This window comes from Toxorhynchites rutilus, chromosome 3, assembly GCF_029784135.1.
Source record: "Toxorhynchites rutilus septentrionalis strain SRP chromosome 3, ASM2978413v1, whole genome shotgun sequence".
Taxonomy (NCBI): domain Eukaryota; kingdom Metazoa; phylum Arthropoda; class Insecta; order Diptera; family Culicidae; genus Toxorhynchites; species Toxorhynchites rutilus.
Window position 1 is genome coordinate 269031068 of NC_073746.1, and position 21456 is coordinate 269052523.

Below are 21456 nucleotides of genomic sequence, written 5' to 3' on the forward strand. Positions count from 1 at the left end.
CGAAAAAAATGTTGGATAAATTTACCGTCTAATGGTATATGTTATAACATATATAGTAAGAACGATTCTGCGTAATATGCATTTGAAAACTCCTAATAAAACGTTACATTTTACGTAGAGTGACCCCCCTATTTAGAAATCAAAGACGTAGTCCTACGTCAAAAAATTGAACAGTTTCAACGCCTTATTGTATTATTAGCAACTAGAGACTTGTGGCTCTTCAACAAACCCAAGCTCGTTTTGTTTACATGTGATTTTCACAAAGAAAATCTATTCGCATTTACTAGTTACCTGAATACACCCAAAATCGAACAATCCAACATCATGAAATATCCGTGTCGTATTTATATTTAATTTGAAAATAGTGGTAAATAAAAAACACGAGTAATTATTCGATCTTTCATAAAATGATCTACATAATTTGATCCGTACTCAATCGATGAGATTGCTTTCGCGCAGTCGATTAAATCGCTACAATTCCCACGAAAACAGAAACTACATGCGGCCGAAAATAACCACAGCTGAAAAAGATCATCATTATCTACAAATTTGCAACATTGCATGATACGCATGCTAAAAACATTAATCTCGCTGTTTTCGGCTTCACCAACGACAATAACCGGGTGGCAGTAGGAGTTGGGAGGGATCACCCGGGGTGAAAGAAAAGAGTGCATGGAACTCCGTTCGCGCTCCGCTCATACACAATCAGGTTTGGGATGTTGCTGCGATGCCTGCTACATAAATTGCAAGTGCCTCTCGTTCGCTCTCACTAGCGCTCTCCCTTTCTTCTACGGATGGGTCCGGACTCCAAAACGGAAAACTCACGCTCCATACTTTGGGCACCAAGACTTCTTCGGGAGGGGACCGCAAGTATAAAGCACTAAACAGTGGCAACTTTTCAATCATACCATCAACCAACCGGCGCTTCGTGAACATTCCCAGTGTGTGTCCCCAAAAATATAACTCGCTCCAGCAGATTGATCCACCATACCGAGTGAAAATGTTCCGTGCAATTGTGAGTGCAATCCAGACGATAATTATAGTTCACAATAGCATTTATCAATTAGTGTACTGATGGTGCAGAGAGTATCAATAGAATTATGTGAAAAATTAGTGCTGAGTTTTCATAACTGATCAACGTTCTGTATTATCGCAGATCTTTGTGTCACTGTTCGCTGCCTGCTTCGCCGGTCTCATCCACCACCGACAGGAAAATGAAGAGGTGGCGGAAACAGAACATCACCACAATATCGATCACAAGCATGCGACCTCACATCAGAGCTTCAAGTTCCACCACTTCCACCCGGTGCCGGTGTACGTCAAGAAGGAAGACCAGCAGTTCCTGAAGCACCCAGTTGAGATCTCTGGAATTAAGCATAATCTGAAGGTGAGTAGCTTTATCAAAAACGGAAGACATCTTCAATGCAAGTTTCTGCATAAGAACGGCATTAGATTGGTGTAAATTATGTTCATGTAATGTGCATGCAGCGAGCAAAATCGATTTCCATTTTGAATCAATTATATTGCATTGCATGGTTTTTGATTTTTAACCATTATTTCCATTTTATTAATCATCATACTGGAAACCATTAAGTACTTAAGTCGCATTACAGTCACATACAGGAAAACCTGTTTTTGTGTGCCTTTTTCCTGCGATTTTTTTTGTGATTTTCTTTTCATAAGCAATTTTTTGTGCGGTAGGGGTAAGCCCGTTCCCATAAGGGAAAGTATTGTTTTGTTAGATCTGAGGGCACATATTGTTATGTTTCCGTCACAGAATTGTTGTCTAGATTTTCCATGAGATATGAGAAAGATCAGTGCTTTTGAACTGCAATTAATAGTCAATTTTCAAAAATGACATAAAAACAGAGTTTACCTACCAGTGCGGGTGAAACCAGCACCCCATGGGGGTAACACCGGTACCCTCAATTTGTCAATAAATATACTTGACACCAGCTGAACCAGTTTGAATGTGGCCACCGCCAAATGGGAGGCATTCTAATTCTAGATGTCGCTATCGAATATGGGTCGAATCGCTCAACTGATTCCGGAGATATGGTCGGAACAAGCTCCGGTGAACATGGAATATGGAAAAGAAAGGAATTTGATATTAGGCAAATCTATCATGCGGCTCCTCAAACTAAACCACAATACAATTACTAGTTCGATGGAATCTAGGTCCTAATTTCGATGTCACCTACCTTCACAAAACGTGAGTCTGTAATGTGGATCTGGGTATTCCAAAGCACGTTTGACAGAAACTACTTCAACGATAGCCTCTTTTGCAAGGGTGAGGTTCTCCTGGGACCCACTCTCGCAATTCCATTTCCTTGGGAGCTGCAAGGCATCTGAATTAGATGGAAAATATGTCACAATAACCTTCAACTAACTGGAAATCATGCCGGGCTCCACTCAAAGGGTGGCGGTCTTACCCCAACAGCATACATTTCTTAAGGAGACTATTTCTATTAATTTATAGCTTTAACTTAAATTAACTCGAATCCCAGTTGGTGTCACTGTGGTCACGCGTATTCTAGAACTTGCCACTAAAAATATATCCAAGGCGTGTACGAGTACTAATAAAAATGACGCAAGTAATACTACGTTGAGACGGTGGAGTTCTTCTAGGAACGTTGGTGTCATTTGGGAATAAGAAGAAGCGAACACTATTTTTTGCACAATTGCAAAATTTTGCAAACGCGTTTACGTCACGGCTATGAACGATTTCTATAACACCTGGTTGATGCAGTCTGTCAATTTGCTATCACAATCTAGCTCATAAGCCAAGGCTTTTATAATTTATTTAATTGTTTGTTTTTTTTTACGTGGGAGTACATCTTTCAGTAATGGTGCCAAATCAGAAAACAAGTAACTTCTTTATGAAATAAGCTTTTAATGTCAATAATTATTTTACTGCATTTTGGCATACCAATCGAATATGAGAACCTTTGAGATTTTATTTGGTATGCTATACATTACGATTCCCTGATCCATAAATGGTTTCAATTAACGAAAATCGGAAGCTTTTCTATTCACCCATATATTTGTTCTACTACGCCCATTCACGATTCATCACGATTCATCAGTCATCCAGCTAACGACCAGACGGCAGCGACAAGTTAGAGGCGAATGAGCTGAGAAAGTTTGAAGTCTCTTATAAATCAAAGCATCATAATCATCATCTGTTTCGCTCATATCACAACGTTTTTTATTCCACCTTTTACCAAGAAGATGGAGTTAATTTATTAGTTTCTTACAGAACTTTTTTTCCAACAGAATGGTTTAAGAAAGTTTTAAATCTCTAATAATTCAAAGCATCATCATCAGCATCTATTTTGCACGTTACCAACAGAAAACCGTGTTACACCCGATCAGAGCCTTCGCTCCCATGTTATAAATCCAACACACAGTGGTACAATTTTGTTCGGTTTTTGCATCAAACGCACGCATTATTGTTGGTTATACACGTTACCATGAGTAGAGTGAAGTAGTTATGAAATGTGGAATAATAAACGAAAGGTAATCGCCTGTGAATGAGTAAGTGTCTACTGCAAAAAGACCGCCGCAATAGCGTTCGCGATGAATTTTCAGTGCAAAAAAATATAATAATATCCAAAGTCAATTTTATAAAATAATTTCCTGGACCTACGTCAATGATGCGATCGTGTTTTGGGCATAACTCCATTGTTTTATAAATCGAACTGTCTTGAAGCACTACAATGAACACCATTGCACAATGGTCCTGGAGATGCATTTGTGTGGAAATTAGCATTTAGAGCTCGACAGTTATTCTCGAGATAAAAACTGTCTTAGACAAAGTTGTTACTCATGATAGAACGCTCGCTTTTGTGTTGTCAAAAATAGGGTGACCAGAATTGTCGATGAAATAAAAAATCTAACTTTCTTATCTTCATAGATAGAGGTAAACATAGTTCGACAATGTTGTAGCTCCAATTATTTGAGACATCTTTGTAGAACAAAGTTTTTCTCTATCTCTTGAACTAACCGATATAGCGCCTTTTTTCTAATTTACGTTAGGGTCACCATGGAAAAAACTGTTTTTTTGCTCTAACTTTTATGTTTCAAACTTTACAATTCTACCTTAAAATGGTCTTCGTACGACTTTTAGAGCTTATCAATACCAACATTTTGCGATGCAGAACATGTCAATATCCTAACCCTGCTCAAAGTTATTGATGGTTTTTCATCCAAAAACTCATGATTTCAATTTTAATATTCTCAAATACAAAAAAATAATATAGTTTTGAAAATCACATATTATATAGTGTGAAATCTGTTCTTTCAAATTCCGTCAACAAGCATTTTTTATGTTTGCAAATATCAATAACTTTGAGTAGAGTTGAGATATTGACAAGTTCTGCATCGAAAAAAGTTTGTATTGGTGAGCTCTAAAAGTCTTTCGAAGACAGTTTGCATGTAAAATTTGAAACATAAAAGTTAGAGCAAAAAACAGTTTTTTTCATGGTGAACCTAACGTAACTTAGAAAAAAAGACGCTATATCGGTTATTTCAAGAGATAGAGAAAAACTTTGTTGTACAAAGATGTCTCAAATAATAGGAGCTACAACATTGTCGAACTATATTTACCTCTATCTGTAAAGATAAGAAAGTTAGATTTTTTATTTCATCGACAATTTTGGTCACCCTATTTTTGACAACATAAAACCGAGCGCTCTATTATGAGTAACAACTTTGTCTAAGACAGTTTTTGTCTAGAGAAAAACTGTCAAGCTCTAAATGCTAATTTCCACTTAAATGCATCTCCTGGACCATTGTGCATTGGTGGCTCTGACCGTTAACAAAATTGGCGGATGTCGGTAGCTCAGGAATCTAGGAACTGCGGTCTTGAAAAAGGCCGTTTGGATTGAACTAAACAACTAAACGTTCAAAGGTGGGATACGGAATGATTGCATGGAATTTATAGGAATTGATTAGTGCGCTATTACTATTTCGTTCATATACGTAACCCTTTTGCTGTACATCCGATTTTTATGCTGTTTGTACTTGTGTCATACACCACACATTAAATTTTAATAGGGTATGAATAAGGATTGGAAAGGAAATTTGGAGTTGGAAATGTTAGGACATTTGCTTATCTTTCGCGCTGTCGGTCGCGAAACCATCATACTGTCATACAATATGTTCACATTCTTCAAGAATTTATGCGATTGAAGAAATAAAACGATCTTTATATTATTAAATATGATACAAAAATTCACTTATTCGATCAAATATTGTTCAAAGAAAGAACCTAATGACATATGGATTTTTATGGATTGTTAGCTGCAATGCAAATGCTGATTCATCTTTTTTGACAATTAAACAAAGAAAATTTTGACATTACAATGATTTCTTCCACGAACCTTCTTCTGTTGGTCGCCATTCCTAATAGTAAAAACTATCTCATTCATCCTATCCCACAGATTGTCCACCCAGAGACTGAGCACAACCACGGTCATGGATTGACCCTGGAAAACCACAGCGAGTTTGACTCCAAGCTCCACGGCGGCCATGGATACGACCTTGGCCATGCAGGATCGGAGCACGTTGCTCAGGACTTTGGTCACGACTACGAACACCATTACGGCCAGGTTGAGGAACAGGAGGATAGCTAAGCAGCACGGACACCGCACCGGGTACAGCCAAGCCAGCTCAGCCACTCGATTTTCCACATCCGTCGTAATTTGCGAACCAAAGTGCAACGCAGTGCAAACGTCGTTTCAAGGAGGCAGGTGCAGCATGGCGATAAAATATGTATACATGTGATATAGTCAGCTATTGTTTTAAGTATTGTTCGCTATTATTGTTACGCATGCGCATCGCCCTATTCGCGAACAAAGTGGAAAGGATCGAAATGTTCGACCTCCGGCTTCCGAGTAGGGAAAAATACTAAATTATCACATCATCATCGCTCGCTGTTATTTTTCAAACTTGAATTGTTAAATTTTAAAATATAAAAATTATTGGAATCGAAATTAATTATTTTCATATTTCCCGAATTCATTCTCATCGAAAAGCTAGTTTCAGTTCCTTCAATGGCGCAATCCAATTTGACTGAAAACGATGTCATTATAGAACATATTTTTGAACTTTCCCTCGAAGTTTAAAAAAATCTCACCACAACATCGATCTACGGGCAGAGGCGAATACAACAAAATAACAGCTCAAATCGGACAATTCCTTCCTCGGGTTTTGCGCTTACCAAAACATTTGGCGATTCATTTTATTTATAAACATAGAAGATGTTGGAGTTTGTTTTTTCTCCTGAAAATCCATTTCCACTTTCGAACAACGATCAATTTCGTTAGCGCAAATATCGAATGGAATAACTTGATGTAACTATGACTATGTCTCGATGTAACTGTAAAACATATGGGAATTCAATTTTCGAGTTTTCTGACTTTTCTTCAGAGTTTTACGATTTTTTTTCGATTTGCCTTTCCGTAACATTGCACAATGGTCCAGGAGATGTAATTAAGTAGAAATTAGCATTTAGAGCTCGACAGTTTTTCTCTAGACAAAAACTGTCTTGGACAAAGTTGTTACATACAATAGAGCGGTCATTTTTATGTTATCAAAAATTGGGTGACCAAAATTGTCGATGAAATGAAAAATTTCACTTTCTCATCTTTATAGATAGAGGTAAACATAGCTGGACAATGTTGTAGTCCTAGTTATTTGAGACATCTTTGTCGAACAAAGTTTTTTTCTATCTCTTGAAATAACCGATATAGCGCCTTTTTTCTATGTTACGTTAGGGTCACTATGAAAAAAAACTGTTTTTTTGCTCTTTTATATTGAAAATTCTACATACAAACTGTCTTCGGAAAACTTTTAGAGCTTACTAATACAAATATTTTGCGATGCAGAACTTGTCAATATCTCAACTTTACTCAAAGTTATTGATATTTCTTCCCAAAAAAACGCTCTCTTCAATTGTTTGTCATTCTATCTGGGGCAAACATAAGCAAAGTTTATTGACGGTGTGATTTTCAACACTATGTTACTTTTTGTGTTTGAGTAAACTAAAATTGGAATCATGAGCTTTTGGGTAAAAAACATCAATAACTTTAAGAAGGATTAAGATATTGAAAAGTTCTGCATCGCAAAATGTTGCAATTGATAAGCTCTAAAAGTCGTACGAAGACAGTTTTGATGTAGAATTTGAAATATAAAAGTTAAAGCAAAAAAAACCCGTTTTTTCATGGTCACCCTACTGCAACTTAGAAAAAAACGCGCTAAATCGATTATATTAAAAGATAGTAAAAAGCTTTGTTCTACAAAGTTGTTTAAAATGATTGGGGCTACAACATTGTTCAACTATGTTTATCTCTATCTATAAAGATAAGAAAGTTGGATTTTTTATTTCATCGACAATTTTGGTCACCCTTTTTTTGATAACATAAAAATGAGCGCTCTACCATATGTAACAACTTTGTTGAAGATAGTTTTTGTCTAAAGAACAAATATCTCGCACAAAGTTGTTTTTTGCGCTTTCTATCTGAGTTGCATTAGGCTAACCATGAAAAAACAGCTTTTTTTGCTTTAACTTTTATATTAGGCTGTCAAAAAAGTCCTGCGGTATTTTTTTTTTTTTTGAATTTTCATTTGTTCATAAAATTAGTTACAATCATCTGTTTTAAGTCAAATATGCGCCGTTTTGTTCGATGACTTGTTCCCAAAGAGATGCCAACTTCATAATACCCCTGTTATAGAAGCTCGCTTCCTTATTGGCAAAAAACTCGGACAGCCAATTTTCACAGGCCTCTTTTGTGGCTAACTTCTGACTACCTAGCTCGTTCGCCATGGACAAAAACAGGTGGTAGTCACTTGGTGCAAGGTCCGGACTATACGGCGGATGCAAATAACCTCCCATCCGAGCTCCGGGAGCTTCTGGCGCGTCACCAAAGAAGTGTGTGGCCTGGCGTTGTCCTGATGGAAGACAATGCGGCCTCTGTTTATCAAAGATGGCCTCTTCTTCATGAGTGCTGCCTTCAAGCGGTCCAGTTGTTGGCAGTACAGGTCCGAATTGAGCGTTTGACCATAGGGAAGCAGCTCATAATAGATTATTCCTTGACAATCCCACCAAACACACAGCAGAACCTTCCTGGCCGTTAATGAGGGCTTGGCCACCGTCTGAGCCGCTTCAGCGGGCTTCGACCACGACCGTTTGCGCTTCACGTTGTCGTAAATGACCCACTTTTCATCGCCAGTCACCATCCGCTTCAGAAACGGGTCGATTTTGTTGCGATTCAGCAGAGATTCACATGCGTCGATACGGTCAAAGATGTTTTTTTGCGTCAACGTGTGTGGCACCCATACATCGAGCTTCTTTGTGAATCCAAGCTTCTTGAAATGGTTAATAACGGTTTGATGACTTATCCCCAGCTCTTGGCCGATGCTACGGCTGCTACTATGCCGGTCTTTCTCGGCTAATTCAGCGATTTTGTCGCAATTTTCGACGACATGCCTTCCGGAGCGTGGCGCATCTTCGATGACCTCTACACCAGAACGAAAACGTTGAAACCATCGTTGTGCGGTGGAAATGGAAACTGTATCGGGTCCATAAACTGCACAAATTTTATTGGCAGCTTGAGATGCATTTTTGCCTTTGTCATAGTAGTACTATAAAATTTGTCGGATTTTCTCTTTATTTTGCTCCATATTTGCGACACTATAACTCACGAACGACTTAACCAAAAAAAACTCTGTCAAGGACTATATTATAGCGCGCAAAAATACCTTGCCAACAAGCTATAGTATGACTCGATACAATGAATACAACTAGAACTACACGCTTACAACGACACCTCGCGGAAATACCGCAGGACTTTTTTGACAGCCTAATATTTAAAATTTTACATCAAAACTGTCTTCGCACGACTTTTAGAGCTTATCAATACCAACATTTTACGATGCAGAACTTGTCAATATCTTAATTCTACCTAAAGTTATTGATTCTTTTTCACCCAAAAACTCATGATTTCAATTTTTGTTTACTCAAATACAAAAAATAACATAGTTTTGGAAATCTTAAATTATGTAGAGTCAAGTATGCTCTTTCAAATGCCCTCGACGAACATTTTTTATGTTTGCTCGAAAAAGATTGACAAGCGAATGAAGAGAGCGTATTTTTGGAAAGAAATATCAATACCTTTGAGTAATGTTGAGATATTGACAAGTTCTGCATCGCAAAATGTTTACCTTAGTAATCTTTAAAGTTCTTTTGAAGACAGTTTACATGTAAAATTTGCAATATAAAAGTTAGAACAAAAAACCGTTTATTTCATGGTTGATAACATAAAAATGAGCGTTTTATTGTTTGTAACAACTTTGTCGAAGACAGTTTTTATCTAGAGAATAACTGTCGAGCTCTTAATGCTAATTTCCACTTAAATACATCTCCTGGACCATTGTACATTGGTCTACGAGCATATAGGCGAATACAACAAAATAGAGCCGGCTCAATTCTGACCATTCCTTCTTTGGGGTTTGCGCTTACCAACACATTTGGCGTTCCATTTTTTCCACATAGATTATCGATAACAATTATCGTTAAAAAAATTTCCACCACTTGCACAGAGTATGTTATTCTATTACATAGAACACATATTTGTAAATTTAAAGTAAATTTTCATTCATAATTTTTATTTTGAAAGTGCCTTTATTACATCCGAAAATCCATTACCGTTTTCGCGTTACATATGCAGGACACGAAGCTCGATACCGTCAATGTCGAATTGCCTGGAAAGATTGCCACATTTGCACAACCCGATTGGATTTCACTCGATCGAATTGCGGAATGCGAAATTGAAATCCATTCGAGCAGCTCTGTCTCGATCGTTCTGAATTATCACCATTATTCTGAAATAATACAGTCTCGTCTAACAATTGACTATTCGGGCATTGAAAAAACTTTGTAAATCTTGGGAAATAAAAACGTATTAAAAAACCTCAATGTCCCAATGAAGAAAAGCTTCTGCTGCGAGGAACACTCCTCCAGAGATACAAAGTACCTACCAAATAAATTGTTGTTCATCTTCCTATCCGCAAAGTAGAAGTAGGATAGGGCGGGGCTAGTTGGTCATAGGGGTAAGTTGGTCAGTGGCGATATTTTGAAATCTGAGCGTCCAAAAAATTAGCGATCTATGGATGAAAAATAGCGAATTGTTGATGCAATAAAATTAGCAAAATGGAAAAACTTTTTATGAGGTAGGTTAAAAAATACGAAAATGGTGCCGATTTTGCCAAAAAGTATTCACGGTTTGCGCATTATAAAATTTGTTCTAAAAATGGTTAATAATCATGAACAAAATCGGTTCTAACGTAAAACAAAGATTGATTGTATGTAGTAGTTCTCAATGTTAATGGAAATCGCTTTTGAAATTATTTTGATTGGTTTTTTCTTGAATATTCTTTTTTATATAAAGAGGGGCTAGCTGGACACACAACAGCGGGGCTAGTTGGGTATACGAATAGCACCGTTGTAGAAATTGCTCGTTTGAAAGCAACGTGTATAAAATTGAAAACAAACAAATAAAGAAAGCATATGTTTTTCTGCTAAACCCAGTGTATTTGGAACGAGACAACCCGCTACCAACCACCGTTCAAACCACTTGCAATATAATTGTCATATTTTTATTTTCTGCTGTAAAAATTTCATTAGATATAATAAACGCTAACATTGAATATCAGAACTCACAATAATGCATCGAGTAATGTAGCATACCTGGAGGTTATTTCAATGTACTTTGGGGCGAACGGTACAAACGTCAAAACAAATGCAAGCAAGAAACCGGCTGTGCGCCGAAAAATCCGTATTCTGATGCCAGCTACATGGAAGAGAGACGAAATGGCTGGAAAAGATTGCCTGACTGATTTCCAACAACGGAATTCCACACTATCGATTAAACAGCCGGAAGCTACTATTCTGAACCGAGCCAGACTTTTCAAGACTTTTATGTAGTTTTCAGATAAAAAATAAGAATTTGAAATTTTCATTAATTTGTTTTTTTAATTGACAACATGATATTCGTAAACTGTTTTTGTTTTGATTCAATTAATTAATTAATAATGAAGGAAAACTTTAATGGAAAAACGCTTATTAATTGAACAAAAAGAACATACCTATTAGGGTAGGGCGGGGTTAGTTGGTCATAGGGGTAAGTTGGTCAGTGACGATATCTTGAAATCTGAGCGTCCAAAAAATTTGCGATCTATGGATGAAAAATAGTGAATTTCTGATGCAAGAAAATAAGCGAATTGGAAAAAAAACGTATGAGGTAAGTTAAAAAATACGATCATGGTGCCGATTTTGCCAAAAATTGTTCACTGTTTGCGCATTATAAAATTTGTTCTGAAAATAATAAAAAATGGGTGGGTTATATCTATGATATAACCGCAAGGTTGACGTGGAACTACCTTAGCTTAGCAATCATTCGTTTGTATTGACTAAATTCTTGATTGAATGAAACAGTTTCCAAATTCAATTGAGTTCAATATATTTGCTCTGTGAGTAAAAAAAGACATAGGAGGGTTGTGTCCGAGACACGACCGCATAGTTGACGTAGGATTCCGTCAGAAGGATAGTAATCAGTCGTTGGATGGTGCGTATCAGATAAAAGATGCCGAAATTGTCTCTGTGATCCTAGACGAGATGCCTCCTGTGTTATGTATGGATGAAATAAAGGAAAAAACTCACCAATATAATATCAAATAATTACCAATACCGAACACAATTATCAATTTTTCTCATGGAAAAGGTAATTTTCTTTTAGAATGTTCACATTCTGAGTGTTTATTCAACCCAATGCGAATTTTAATTGGACTAACAGCATCTAACACAATATGTAGATCATATGGGAAATCACTTTTTCTAATATCTCTTCACTTTCAATTTTTCTCGCCGTATAAACTTTCCATGGGTGAAAATGAACACAACAAAACAGACAGCTTGAACCAAACGACCCGTTCTCGAGCAGGAACACACCTTGATTCTTATTTATGAAAATTGGAATAAATCGTTTCATATATCGAGTCATTTTACACTTACACTTGTGCTAAATTTTTCACAATACTCGATTGATATGAAATTTCACGAAGCAACCAACATTAAAGCTCCAAATTTAAATTTCATTTGCTAGAATTAATCGTATCACTTAACTTACTTGCAATACAAAAATGCATATATGACTAGAACAAAATATATGTACGGAAGAATTATCAATCGTTTGATGAACCAGCCTAAGGCTGAAAATCTTTCCAATAAAGACAAAAAAAATTATCAAACGATTATTTTATTTTACATTTCCCTCTGAAGTTTACATCCCAAAAGTGTACATACTTCTCGAATCTCGAATTTGCTTGAAACTGGGAAGTTCATTCGCTTCTAGTGTCGATGCACGATTTTCCCAGGTTCCTAAAGCCGGGTTCAGACGGTGCGAGTAAGCATACGAGTCGGTCTAGTCAGTTACTGCAGTGCAGCTACTCACACCGTGTGAACACATCATGCCAGTTAGTGTCATGTGTAATCCGGCGTGCGAGCTACTTCAAAGTTTTTTGAATTCACTCGCACTCGCATCTCTCAAAACGTCAAAAACAGAATTTAGCGTTCGAATCAGGGATGCCAAATGTAAAGACATGTCTCAATTTTTTAAATATTTGAAAATATGCGAAGATATTTATAGACTTGAAAATTATTGGAAAAACAAATAAAACCCTCATAGTTTCTAAATGAAATCGTTGTTATTTTGATATGCACGCTGGCTGGGCATGCTTTCTTTTTGAGATAGTTTTCTTGAGAATCTCTAATATAGAATCATTATCAGGCACAACTTTCATTCAAAATTCTCTCACAACTTGCAAAGAAAGTATTGTTCTAAAAAACACAATACATATTCGATTTTAAAAAGTACATTTCCATTCATTATTTAAATTTTTGACGCGTATTTATTCCACCTGCAAATCTACCATCATTTTTATTTCACAAATTGGTACACGAAGCTGCTGGCAAGGCGAACTAAATAAAATTTAAAAAAATCTTCAATGTTGTCATTTATAGCATCACATACTTCCGGAATTATCTTAGTTATGAATGCTTTCGAGATTCTAAAAAATAACGACAACAATCTGAACGATATTCCAGAAGCAAGGCACATCAATGTCGTTTTTTAATTTCACTCTTGCAGGTATAGCATCCCTCATGAGTGTATCTCGGCGTTGTATTTTTGGACCAATGAAATCCAACAGTGTGCTACTGGAAACCTGAGACGAATACTGCCTATAGAGGAGTCGAATTCGGATCAATCATCTGTCATATTCGGACCTGATTGCTGTTCCTGACTATTTGATGGACATTTGAAAAATCATCTGGCATCCCTGGTAAGCCAATGCTGCAGTATCTAGTTTCATGTCAGCAGCTCACACCGTGTGAACGGACAAGGCGAGTCAACCAATTGTCAAGCGAGTTCACCGGGTCAGTAGCTGCTCATTCAGTCAGTCAGCTACTAGCAACGTATAAATGGGCCTTAAGTTTAGAAGATCTTGTTAGGACAGACATATTCCACTCTGGACAAAGGCAAGCGAGGACAAAAGTACTCGCAGTTTGCATTTATTTGCAGAGCCGATTTCCCCAGAATCCTCGGTTTTGAAGTCTGTGTTAGGGAATCACATTTCAATCGGAACAAAAATACCCCGATTTGTATGAATTCGCAATGCCGATTTCCCCACGCTCCATGGATTTGAAGTCTGTGTTAGGGAAACACATTCCAGTCGGAACAAAAATACCTCCGACTTGCATGAATTTGAAATACCGATTTCTCCAGGCACCTTGGTTTAGAAATCTCTATTAGGGAACACATTTCGGTGGGAACAAAAGCTCGCCCTACTTTCGTGTGTTTGCAATGCCGATTTCGCTGCTTGGTTTTAAAGTCTGTGTTAGGGAACATTTTTCGATGAGAACAAAAGTCCCCCTACTTTCATGTATTTGCAATGCCGATTTCCCCAAGGCTGCTTGGTTTTGATGACTGTGTTAGGGAAACCGTAAATCGGGCCAATCAAAACGATGCAGTTAGGGCGTTTAGATAACGCCTAATATTTTACAGTTATTCAATTGTTTATCTAATGAAAAACAACATTTTGTTAGTTGCGATAGATGCTGGGCGGGTGGAAATATTCTCTATCAATTGATGCAAACATCTCTCCTATCCAGTACGAAATGTTCGAGCTATAAGCATTCGAAATCTTTCATTTTTTCCTGCATGTTCTGTGCTTAGGTTTTCATTTTACCCTCCATATATTCCGGTTAGACGTAGTCCCACGTCAAAAAAATCGGTTCTAACGTAAAACCAAGATTTATTGTATGTAGGGTAGGGCGGGGCTAGTTGGTCATAGGGGTAAGTTGGTCAGTGACGATATCTTGGAATTTGAGCGTCCAAAAAATAGCGATCTATGGACGAAAAATAGCGAATTGCTGATACAAAGAAATAAGCAAATCGGGAAAACTTTTTATTAAGTAGGTTAAAAAATACGGACATGGTTCCGATTTCAATCAATCAATCATAATCATTCACGGTTTGCGCATTATAAAATGTGTTCTAAAACTGGTTAATAACCATGAAAAAAATCGGCTCAAACGTAAAACAAAGCTTTATTGTACGTATTAGCTTTGAGTGTTAATGGAAACCGCTTTTAAAATTATTTTTGTTGGACTTTTCATGAATATTCTTTTTCATATATAGAGGGGCTAGTTGGTCACACAAATTGCTCGTTTAAGAGTAACGCATATAAAATTTTCAAGTATGCCGTGTTTCATTACGCAAGCTATAAAAAAATATAGAAAGCATATGTTTTACTGCTAAACCCAGTGTATTTGAAACGAGACAACCACCACACAAAACACTTGCAATATAATTGTCGTATTTATATTCTTTGCTGTAAAATTTTCATTAAATATAATAAACGCTACCATTGATTACCAGAACTCACAATAATGCATTGAGTGATGAAGCATACCTGGAGGCTATTTCTATATACGAACGGTACAAATGTCATTCATTCAGCTTTGAAATTTTGGTTTTAACTCAAACCATATCCATGAAACTAATTGTAGGAAAGGTATGTAATCGGAAACCTTCGATTTGTGAAGTGGTCGTTTGAAAGATCTAGGTTAATCTATTGTATAGTAGGGCCAAAATAATAGAAATTCAATGTCACAATCATTCGAATTTTCGAGCGCTAATGAACTAATGTCTTATAGAGATAATATGATATTCGGACATCTTCGTTCGCTGAGATTAAAGCCCTGCTTTTTTGACGATATTTTCGGCCAATAGTTTCATGGAAATAATATCTTTTTAAAATCCACGTACGCTATCAATGGTAAATAAAATTCTAACGCAGAACTTCTTACTACAAAGTTATAACCAAATTTATTCAAAAATGACCAACAAGCCCCGCCCTACCCTTTTGGTTTAAAATGTTAATGGAAATCGCTTTTCAAATTATTTTGATACAATTTTCATGAATATTCTTTTTCATATATAGAGGAGCTAGTTGATCACACAACCGCTGAACTAGTTGGGCGTACGCATATAAAATTTTCAGGTATGCCGCCCTTCATTACACAAGCTATAAACAAATATAGAAAGCATATGTTTACTGCTAAACCTAGTGTATTTGAAACGAGTCCCCCGCGACCCCCAATCACCCCCGAATGTGGGACGCTCGATGGAGATGCATCGTGTAGTCGATGGACGAGTTTCGAACCTCCAATGTCGAGCGTCGAATATTCGCGTTGGAAGGTAATCCGTTCGTTGTGGGTTTTTTTGGTACGAGTCAAAAAATTTTCGTCATCCGCTCGATTCGACACTCGATGGCATTCGATACACTGCTACATCCCACATTCCGTTTTGCCTGCCAAGATCGGGTCGATGAAATGTCAACAATCGACCTCAAATGCTGCCACCTTGCAATCGAGTTATCGACCTTTCATATGCATTCATCGAACAACTTGACGCCACTTTTTCGCCAACATGTGCAAGGCGTCGACCTGCTTGCAGCGCTGCTTCCAGCACTGCTTGCTGCTTGTTTGTATTGGTTTGTTATTGAAAATGAAAACCCACATTCCGTTTTGCCTGCCAAGATCGGGTCGATGAAATGTCAACAATCGACCTCAAATGCTGCCACTTTGCAATCGAGTTATCGACCTTTCATATGCATTCATCGAACAACTTGACGCCACTTTTTCGCCAACATGTGCAAGGCGTCGACCTGCTTGCAGCGCTGCTTCCAGCACTGCTTGCTGCTTCCCACATTCCGTTTTGCCTGCCAAGATCGGGTCGATGAAATGTCAACAATCGACCTCAAATGCTGCCACCTTGCAATCGAGTTATCGACCTTTCATATGCATTCATCGAACAACTTGACGCCACTTTTTCGCCAACATGTGCAAGGCGTCGACCTGCTTGCAGCGCTGCTTCCAGCACTGCTTGCTGCTTGTTTGTATTGGTTTGTTATTGAAAATGAAAAGGAAATACATTGATCGATTTTAATCATTTTATTGAAAAAAATTTATAAAAATCCATGTATAATAAAAATAAGGTATATAATGGAATCGGTGCATCCGGGTTGTCTGGATTGACGATTCAAACCCGACTGAGTACATTGATGAATACCTCCTTGCCCTTGATGACACAGATATGTGGCTGAGGACGATTCTTCAATGTGCGTGAAGCACGGGATCTCCGATGGGGAAAATTGCTCGAAATACTGTCGATGGCCAGGTTCTGCTGCTGTTGCTGTTGATGCTGTTCCCCGGAATAGCACCCTGGACTTAAAGGATATTGCTGCGGGAAAGCTGATGCTGTTGGCTGGTGTGACAGAAGTGGAAATAAGCAATGTGGTGATGAGGGAAATCATCTTTCTCATTCGCCGATTGATTGAGTCGGATGCATTCATAGCTGAAACAAAATAAAATGATTAGTAAGTGAAAAGCAAAAATGAATTCCCTACTCACCAGTTGTATGATCCGGATGAAAATGCGAACATTTAAATATCATGCGATTACGTTCGCTTACCTCGCCTATTTTCATTCTACTATACAACGGAATCAGTGCATTCGGGTTCCTCCGGGTGGTAATTCAGCTGAGCAAGTTGATAAATACCTCCTTGTCGTTGAGTTTTCGTGTCTGAAGAGGATTTTTGAATGTGCGCGAAGCACGGAACCTCTAATGGGGAAAGTTCTTCGCAATACCATACCATGGTCAAATTCTGCTGCTGCTGCTGTTAATGCTGTCCCCCGGCATTGCCAACAGGGGTTGGAGGTTACTGCTGCAGGAAAACGGATGTTGTTGGCTGCTATGATAGAAGTGGAAATCCGCACTGTGGTGATGGGAGAAATCATCTTTCTCACTTACCGATTGATGGAAGCAAACGAGTCGAATGTATTCATAGCTGACAAGACAAGATAAAATAATTAATAATTAAAAAGCCGAAATATATTTCTTACTCACCAGTTGTATAATCCATTTGTTTTTGTTTGAGATGACAGTTTAGCGGAGTGGAAAAAAGAACCACCAGTGATGCCATTTGGTTTGTTTAATTATTCAGTATTTACGACTAACGAACTATCCGCGTTGGCGATATTGGGGAATAGGCATGACAGTATGGATTTGCAGAAGGAATGAATACACTTTTAAAATGAAAATTATGAATGAACATGATTTTTCCTTAATCAAATTAGTACTCTATGTAAGTGAAAATCACCATTGCCTGCAAGTGGTGAAAAAACGTCATAAAAAAATTATGTTTTGAGATAATTTTATATTATAATGACAAGTTTTTTTGAGAATATCTGAACGTCTATAGAAAATAATTCAAATTAGGGTCATGACAACGTACTTTAAGTAGAAAAAATTATGCCAAGAAAAAAATTTCATACAAATTTTAGCAAATATAAACTGATTCGGGCCGACTAATATGATAGAGAATTTGCCTCATACAAACTAATGCCGTATCCAGATGTCGATACCTAATCGTCGTCATCGTGAATAGGTAACAGCGTTACGGTCGTTGTTAGGTCGATGTTTTTTTCGTCGATTGGATTGTGGGTTGGATTGTGGGATCTTGAATGGCGTTAACGTTCCCTGTGGAACTTTTGCCGTCTCAACGCAGGTATCAACTCGCGTCATTTATTAATACTTAGTTAAGATTTCTTAAGCCAAATAACACGCCTTGAATGTATTCCGAGGGGCAAGCTCTAGAATACGCGTGACCACAGTTGCAAGTCGAATGAAATTTTTTTGACGAAAAAACCCCCCGGCCAGAAGAACGGGAATCGAACCCGAACACCCGGCATGATAATGTGAGACGCTAACCACTCGGCCACGGGTGCACCACACTGCTACATAATTCGTCCGAATATATCTTTGACATATTGGTTCATTTACAAGTTGTAGTTAAAGGAAACTGATTCGCAAAATTCAAAATATGCGGCAAAATATTGCAGTTTGATAATGTTGATTACAAGTATTTTTAATTTATAGCCCGATATCGGTATAATTGCTACGGCAGCAATTTCAACACTCACAATGTCATCCAATTCCCAAACGTTTTTAATTGTAAGTAAAATAATAAACATTCGCCGATTGTTTGGACAGAATGCATTGGATCGAACATTCACTTCGCCGTGTAGCAGCACGTTCGTCACAGCATTTGTCGATTATTTGAGTCAAATGTTTGAGTACAACATTCGAGTAAAACGTTGGAGGAATCATGTAGCGCCGGCATAACCTGAACGGCTGGTTTTGTTTGGTAATGTCTTTCTACGACCTCTACAACAAGATAAGTGAAGTGGAAGGTAAAACGTAATGTCAGAATTGCCGTTCGGACGTATCCCGTAAGTTTGAACTTATTTACATTGATGGTATCCAATCAACACTAAACATTGACTACAGTTTCGCCGGCACGGTTGATTGCCGTTATGAACCAGCACAAAACACAAAGCTGCAAATTATACGCCAGTGGCGGTACCACGATCAAAGCATTCCTTGAATCACATTAGCCGAGCCAGCTGGCGGAAGCATATGCATAAAGGTTACTAGGTAACAATTTTCAACGACAACTGTTTATTTATTATACTTCTTCAAATACCTTCGACGAAATCAAATGTAACCATATCAACGTAAGTAATAACATAAACAAATCCAAACTTTTCGTCTTGCCGTTCCTCATACGTCTTTTCTAAATAGTGTAAATTACGAGCCACCTGTTAACTCCACCATCTTGCTCTACAACAGCCTTCATTTACGTGTAAAAACCCACCTAGCGGAAAGTATTTGAAATACATTCTCCAGTTACATTGTGTATAGAGCAAAATTTTGCATAAATGTAGGCAAAATCTTCAACTCGTTGAAACTACGATCATGATGATGAACTTGGATAAAGTAGAGAAAAGAGATGGACACCGTGAAATTTTTTCCCAAATTTTTATTACATCAATGGATTACACAAAATAGAAGAACAAAAATTAACATAACTTGTTTCGACAATAGAAATGGCATCCACAATTTTTATTGCAAGCATTATTAGGTTGATATATTTTGCTGTTTTTTGAATATCTATATTTGTGACAGTAGAATCTATAAAACGAAAAATGTTCTGTTATATATCGTTATAATAAATAATTTAATCCACTATATGATCCACTCTACACATCGGTCTCTCATGTTCAGACATCCTTATCCTCCATTTTGCGCTCGTGCAGCCTTTCTTCCAGTTTGTCCAAGCGGTCAGTCATTGCCTTCAGCGAACCTTTAATACCAGCCTGAATTTCACTATAGCGCTGCATCGCAATTACCAAACTTTCTTCAAGTAGCTCATTTGCGTTTCTTTGTTCGACCGTCGTAGCTGTCATCGTTTTCAACTGTTCACTAACGTCGGGCAAATTCCGGAAGTACTCCGCTCCCAAGGTTGGTTCCAGTGTCTTTATTTTCTGCAATGTCTCGAACGTGCCGGCTAAGTCATTCGCAATTGTATTGATATATATCTCCTTGGCCCTGATGTCCTGCTTTTCTTCCAAGTACGACGGATCAAGATAAGACTCAAGTTCTTCCTTCCTTTCGAAGACATCCAGAATGTTGCTCCGGTCACTCCCATCCTCCAGATGACCCGTGCTGGCGGAGGGCAAGAACGATGCCGCAGATAGTACTGAATCGGTTAGATTTTCTCCTTGACTTTCAATAGCTGGCGCTGGGCCCAGGCACTGACTCAATTGATCGATGCGCTTTGCAATTACGTCCAGAGATTCCATCTTTGAAAAAAATATGAGCTCATCATCTGACACCATTAACGAGGGATGCCATTTGTACAAATCATTATATTACATACCATGTGAATAAATATTATGGAATGGTACAATAAGATTCACCGATATTCCTGAAAAACTCAACAATTGAACCTGCAAATGCTGTGATACACCGTTATTTCATGAACTATCAGCAAATATCGTACATGCTCGCGTAGAATTTTGCTGCACCTAAAGTTTATTTACCATTTTTGACAACTGAGACTGATGAGCTCGAAGTACTCGAAATTTTTTAGGGCGAATAGAATTGTGCAATATTTGTACAGATGCCAATACAAAACACAGTAAGTTACGTTTAATGCGACGTCTAGCTAATTGGACAGACCTGTAATGCGACACGTTTAATTAGACATTTTCGCCTTTAATTGGACATTTTTTGTAAACATCGAATTCGGGCCCACATTAAAAGTCGCAACCAGATGCGACACTGTATCACTGTCTTCGCGAATGTCCAATTACAGGTCAAAATTGCCTCCAATGCGGTGAACGGTGCCCCGGCATGCCGCATTAAATGTAAATTACTGTACGTCAATTTGAAATCATATCAATCGTAAATAAAACTAAAAAAAAATCTTGAATATTTTACTGACGAATTGAGCTTTAGCTTGGGTAGACTGTACATGTCGTAGCTTGCTCTCCGTGATTGACCTGAACCAGCGAAATTGCAGAAAGAACACACTGAACGACGAAGCAAATCATTCTCATTGTGCAAGTTTCGGTGATTCGAGCTTTAAATAGTCAATAACGACGCCAGCCACGTCCTTACAGTCACCAGGGGAAGGGAAGAAATGTTAGTATGATATTCGCCGCCAGAAGGTCAGAAGGGTCGCTTCTATAGCCTGGTACCCTAGCGAATATCAAGGAAGGGATAGTTGTTAGTAAGGAAAGGTAAGAATCAGTATTCATTGAGACAACTGATATGATTATGTTTACACGAATTATCGGCCACTCGGCGAAACGAAATTCTGAAAATTCTACCTGTCACAATACGCAGTAGAGACAGTGTTTGCCGATTGATCGTTTCACTGATTAATTCACTTTCGTTTGTCCAAATATGATCTTACAGAAATCAT

General features: G+C 37.8%; 2 protein-coding genes and 1 long non-coding RNA gene across 4 annotated transcripts; 1 reads left to right on the forward strand and 2 right to left on the reverse strand.

Moving 5' to 3' along the window:
* The first annotated feature begins 815 nt into the window (after positions 1 to 815).
* Positions 816 to 6169, forward strand: LOC129779319 (histidine-rich glycoprotein). The gene is made up of 3 exons (XM_055786727.1): positions 816 to 1015; positions 1157 to 1387; positions 5445 to 6169. Exons 1-3 carry the CDS (start codon positions 1001 to 1003, stop codon positions 5634 to 5636), a joined length of 438 nt encoding a protein of 145 aa, XP_055642702.1. The 5' UTR covers positions 816 to 1000; the 3' UTR covers positions 5637 to 6169.
* Positions 6170 to 16596: 10427 nt separating this feature from the next.
* Positions 16597 to 17610, reverse strand: LOC129778212 (uncharacterized). The gene is made up of 3 exons (XR_008743400.1): positions 17532 to 17610; positions 17036 to 17472; positions 16597 to 16979 (listed from the first exon to the last, which is right to left on the reverse strand). It is a non-coding gene; the product is annotated as an uncharacterized LOC129778212 (long non-coding RNA).
* A 1944-nt stretch (positions 17611 to 19554) lies between these two features.
* LOC129778117 (uncharacterized) lies at positions 19555 to 20565 on the reverse strand. 2 transcript variants are annotated; one of them, XM_055784808.1, is made up of 2 exons: positions 20407 to 20565; positions 19555 to 20355 (listed from the first exon to the last, which is right to left on the reverse strand). In XM_055784808.1, the coding sequence occupies exon 2, from the start codon at positions 20327 to 20329 to the stop codon at positions 19748 to 19750; it is 582 nt and encodes a 193-aa protein (XP_055640783.1). In that variant the 5' UTR covers positions 20330 to 20355; positions 20407 to 20565; the 3' UTR covers positions 19555 to 19747. The 2 variants fall into 2 exon arrangements, with proteins under 2 accessions (XP_055640783.1, XP_055640782.1); XM_055784807.1 differs by having other exon boundaries at positions 19557 to 20329.
* Between the last annotated feature and the right edge of the window lie 891 nt (positions 20566 to 21456).

Bases quoted from the DNA above. Each gene is read 5' to 3' on its own strand.
- LOC129779319 (XM_055786727.1), top strand. The intron at 1,388-5,444 runs GTGAGTAGCTTT...CCTATCCCACAG, and splicing joins GAATTAAGCATAATCTGAAG to ATTGTCCACCCAGAGACTGA.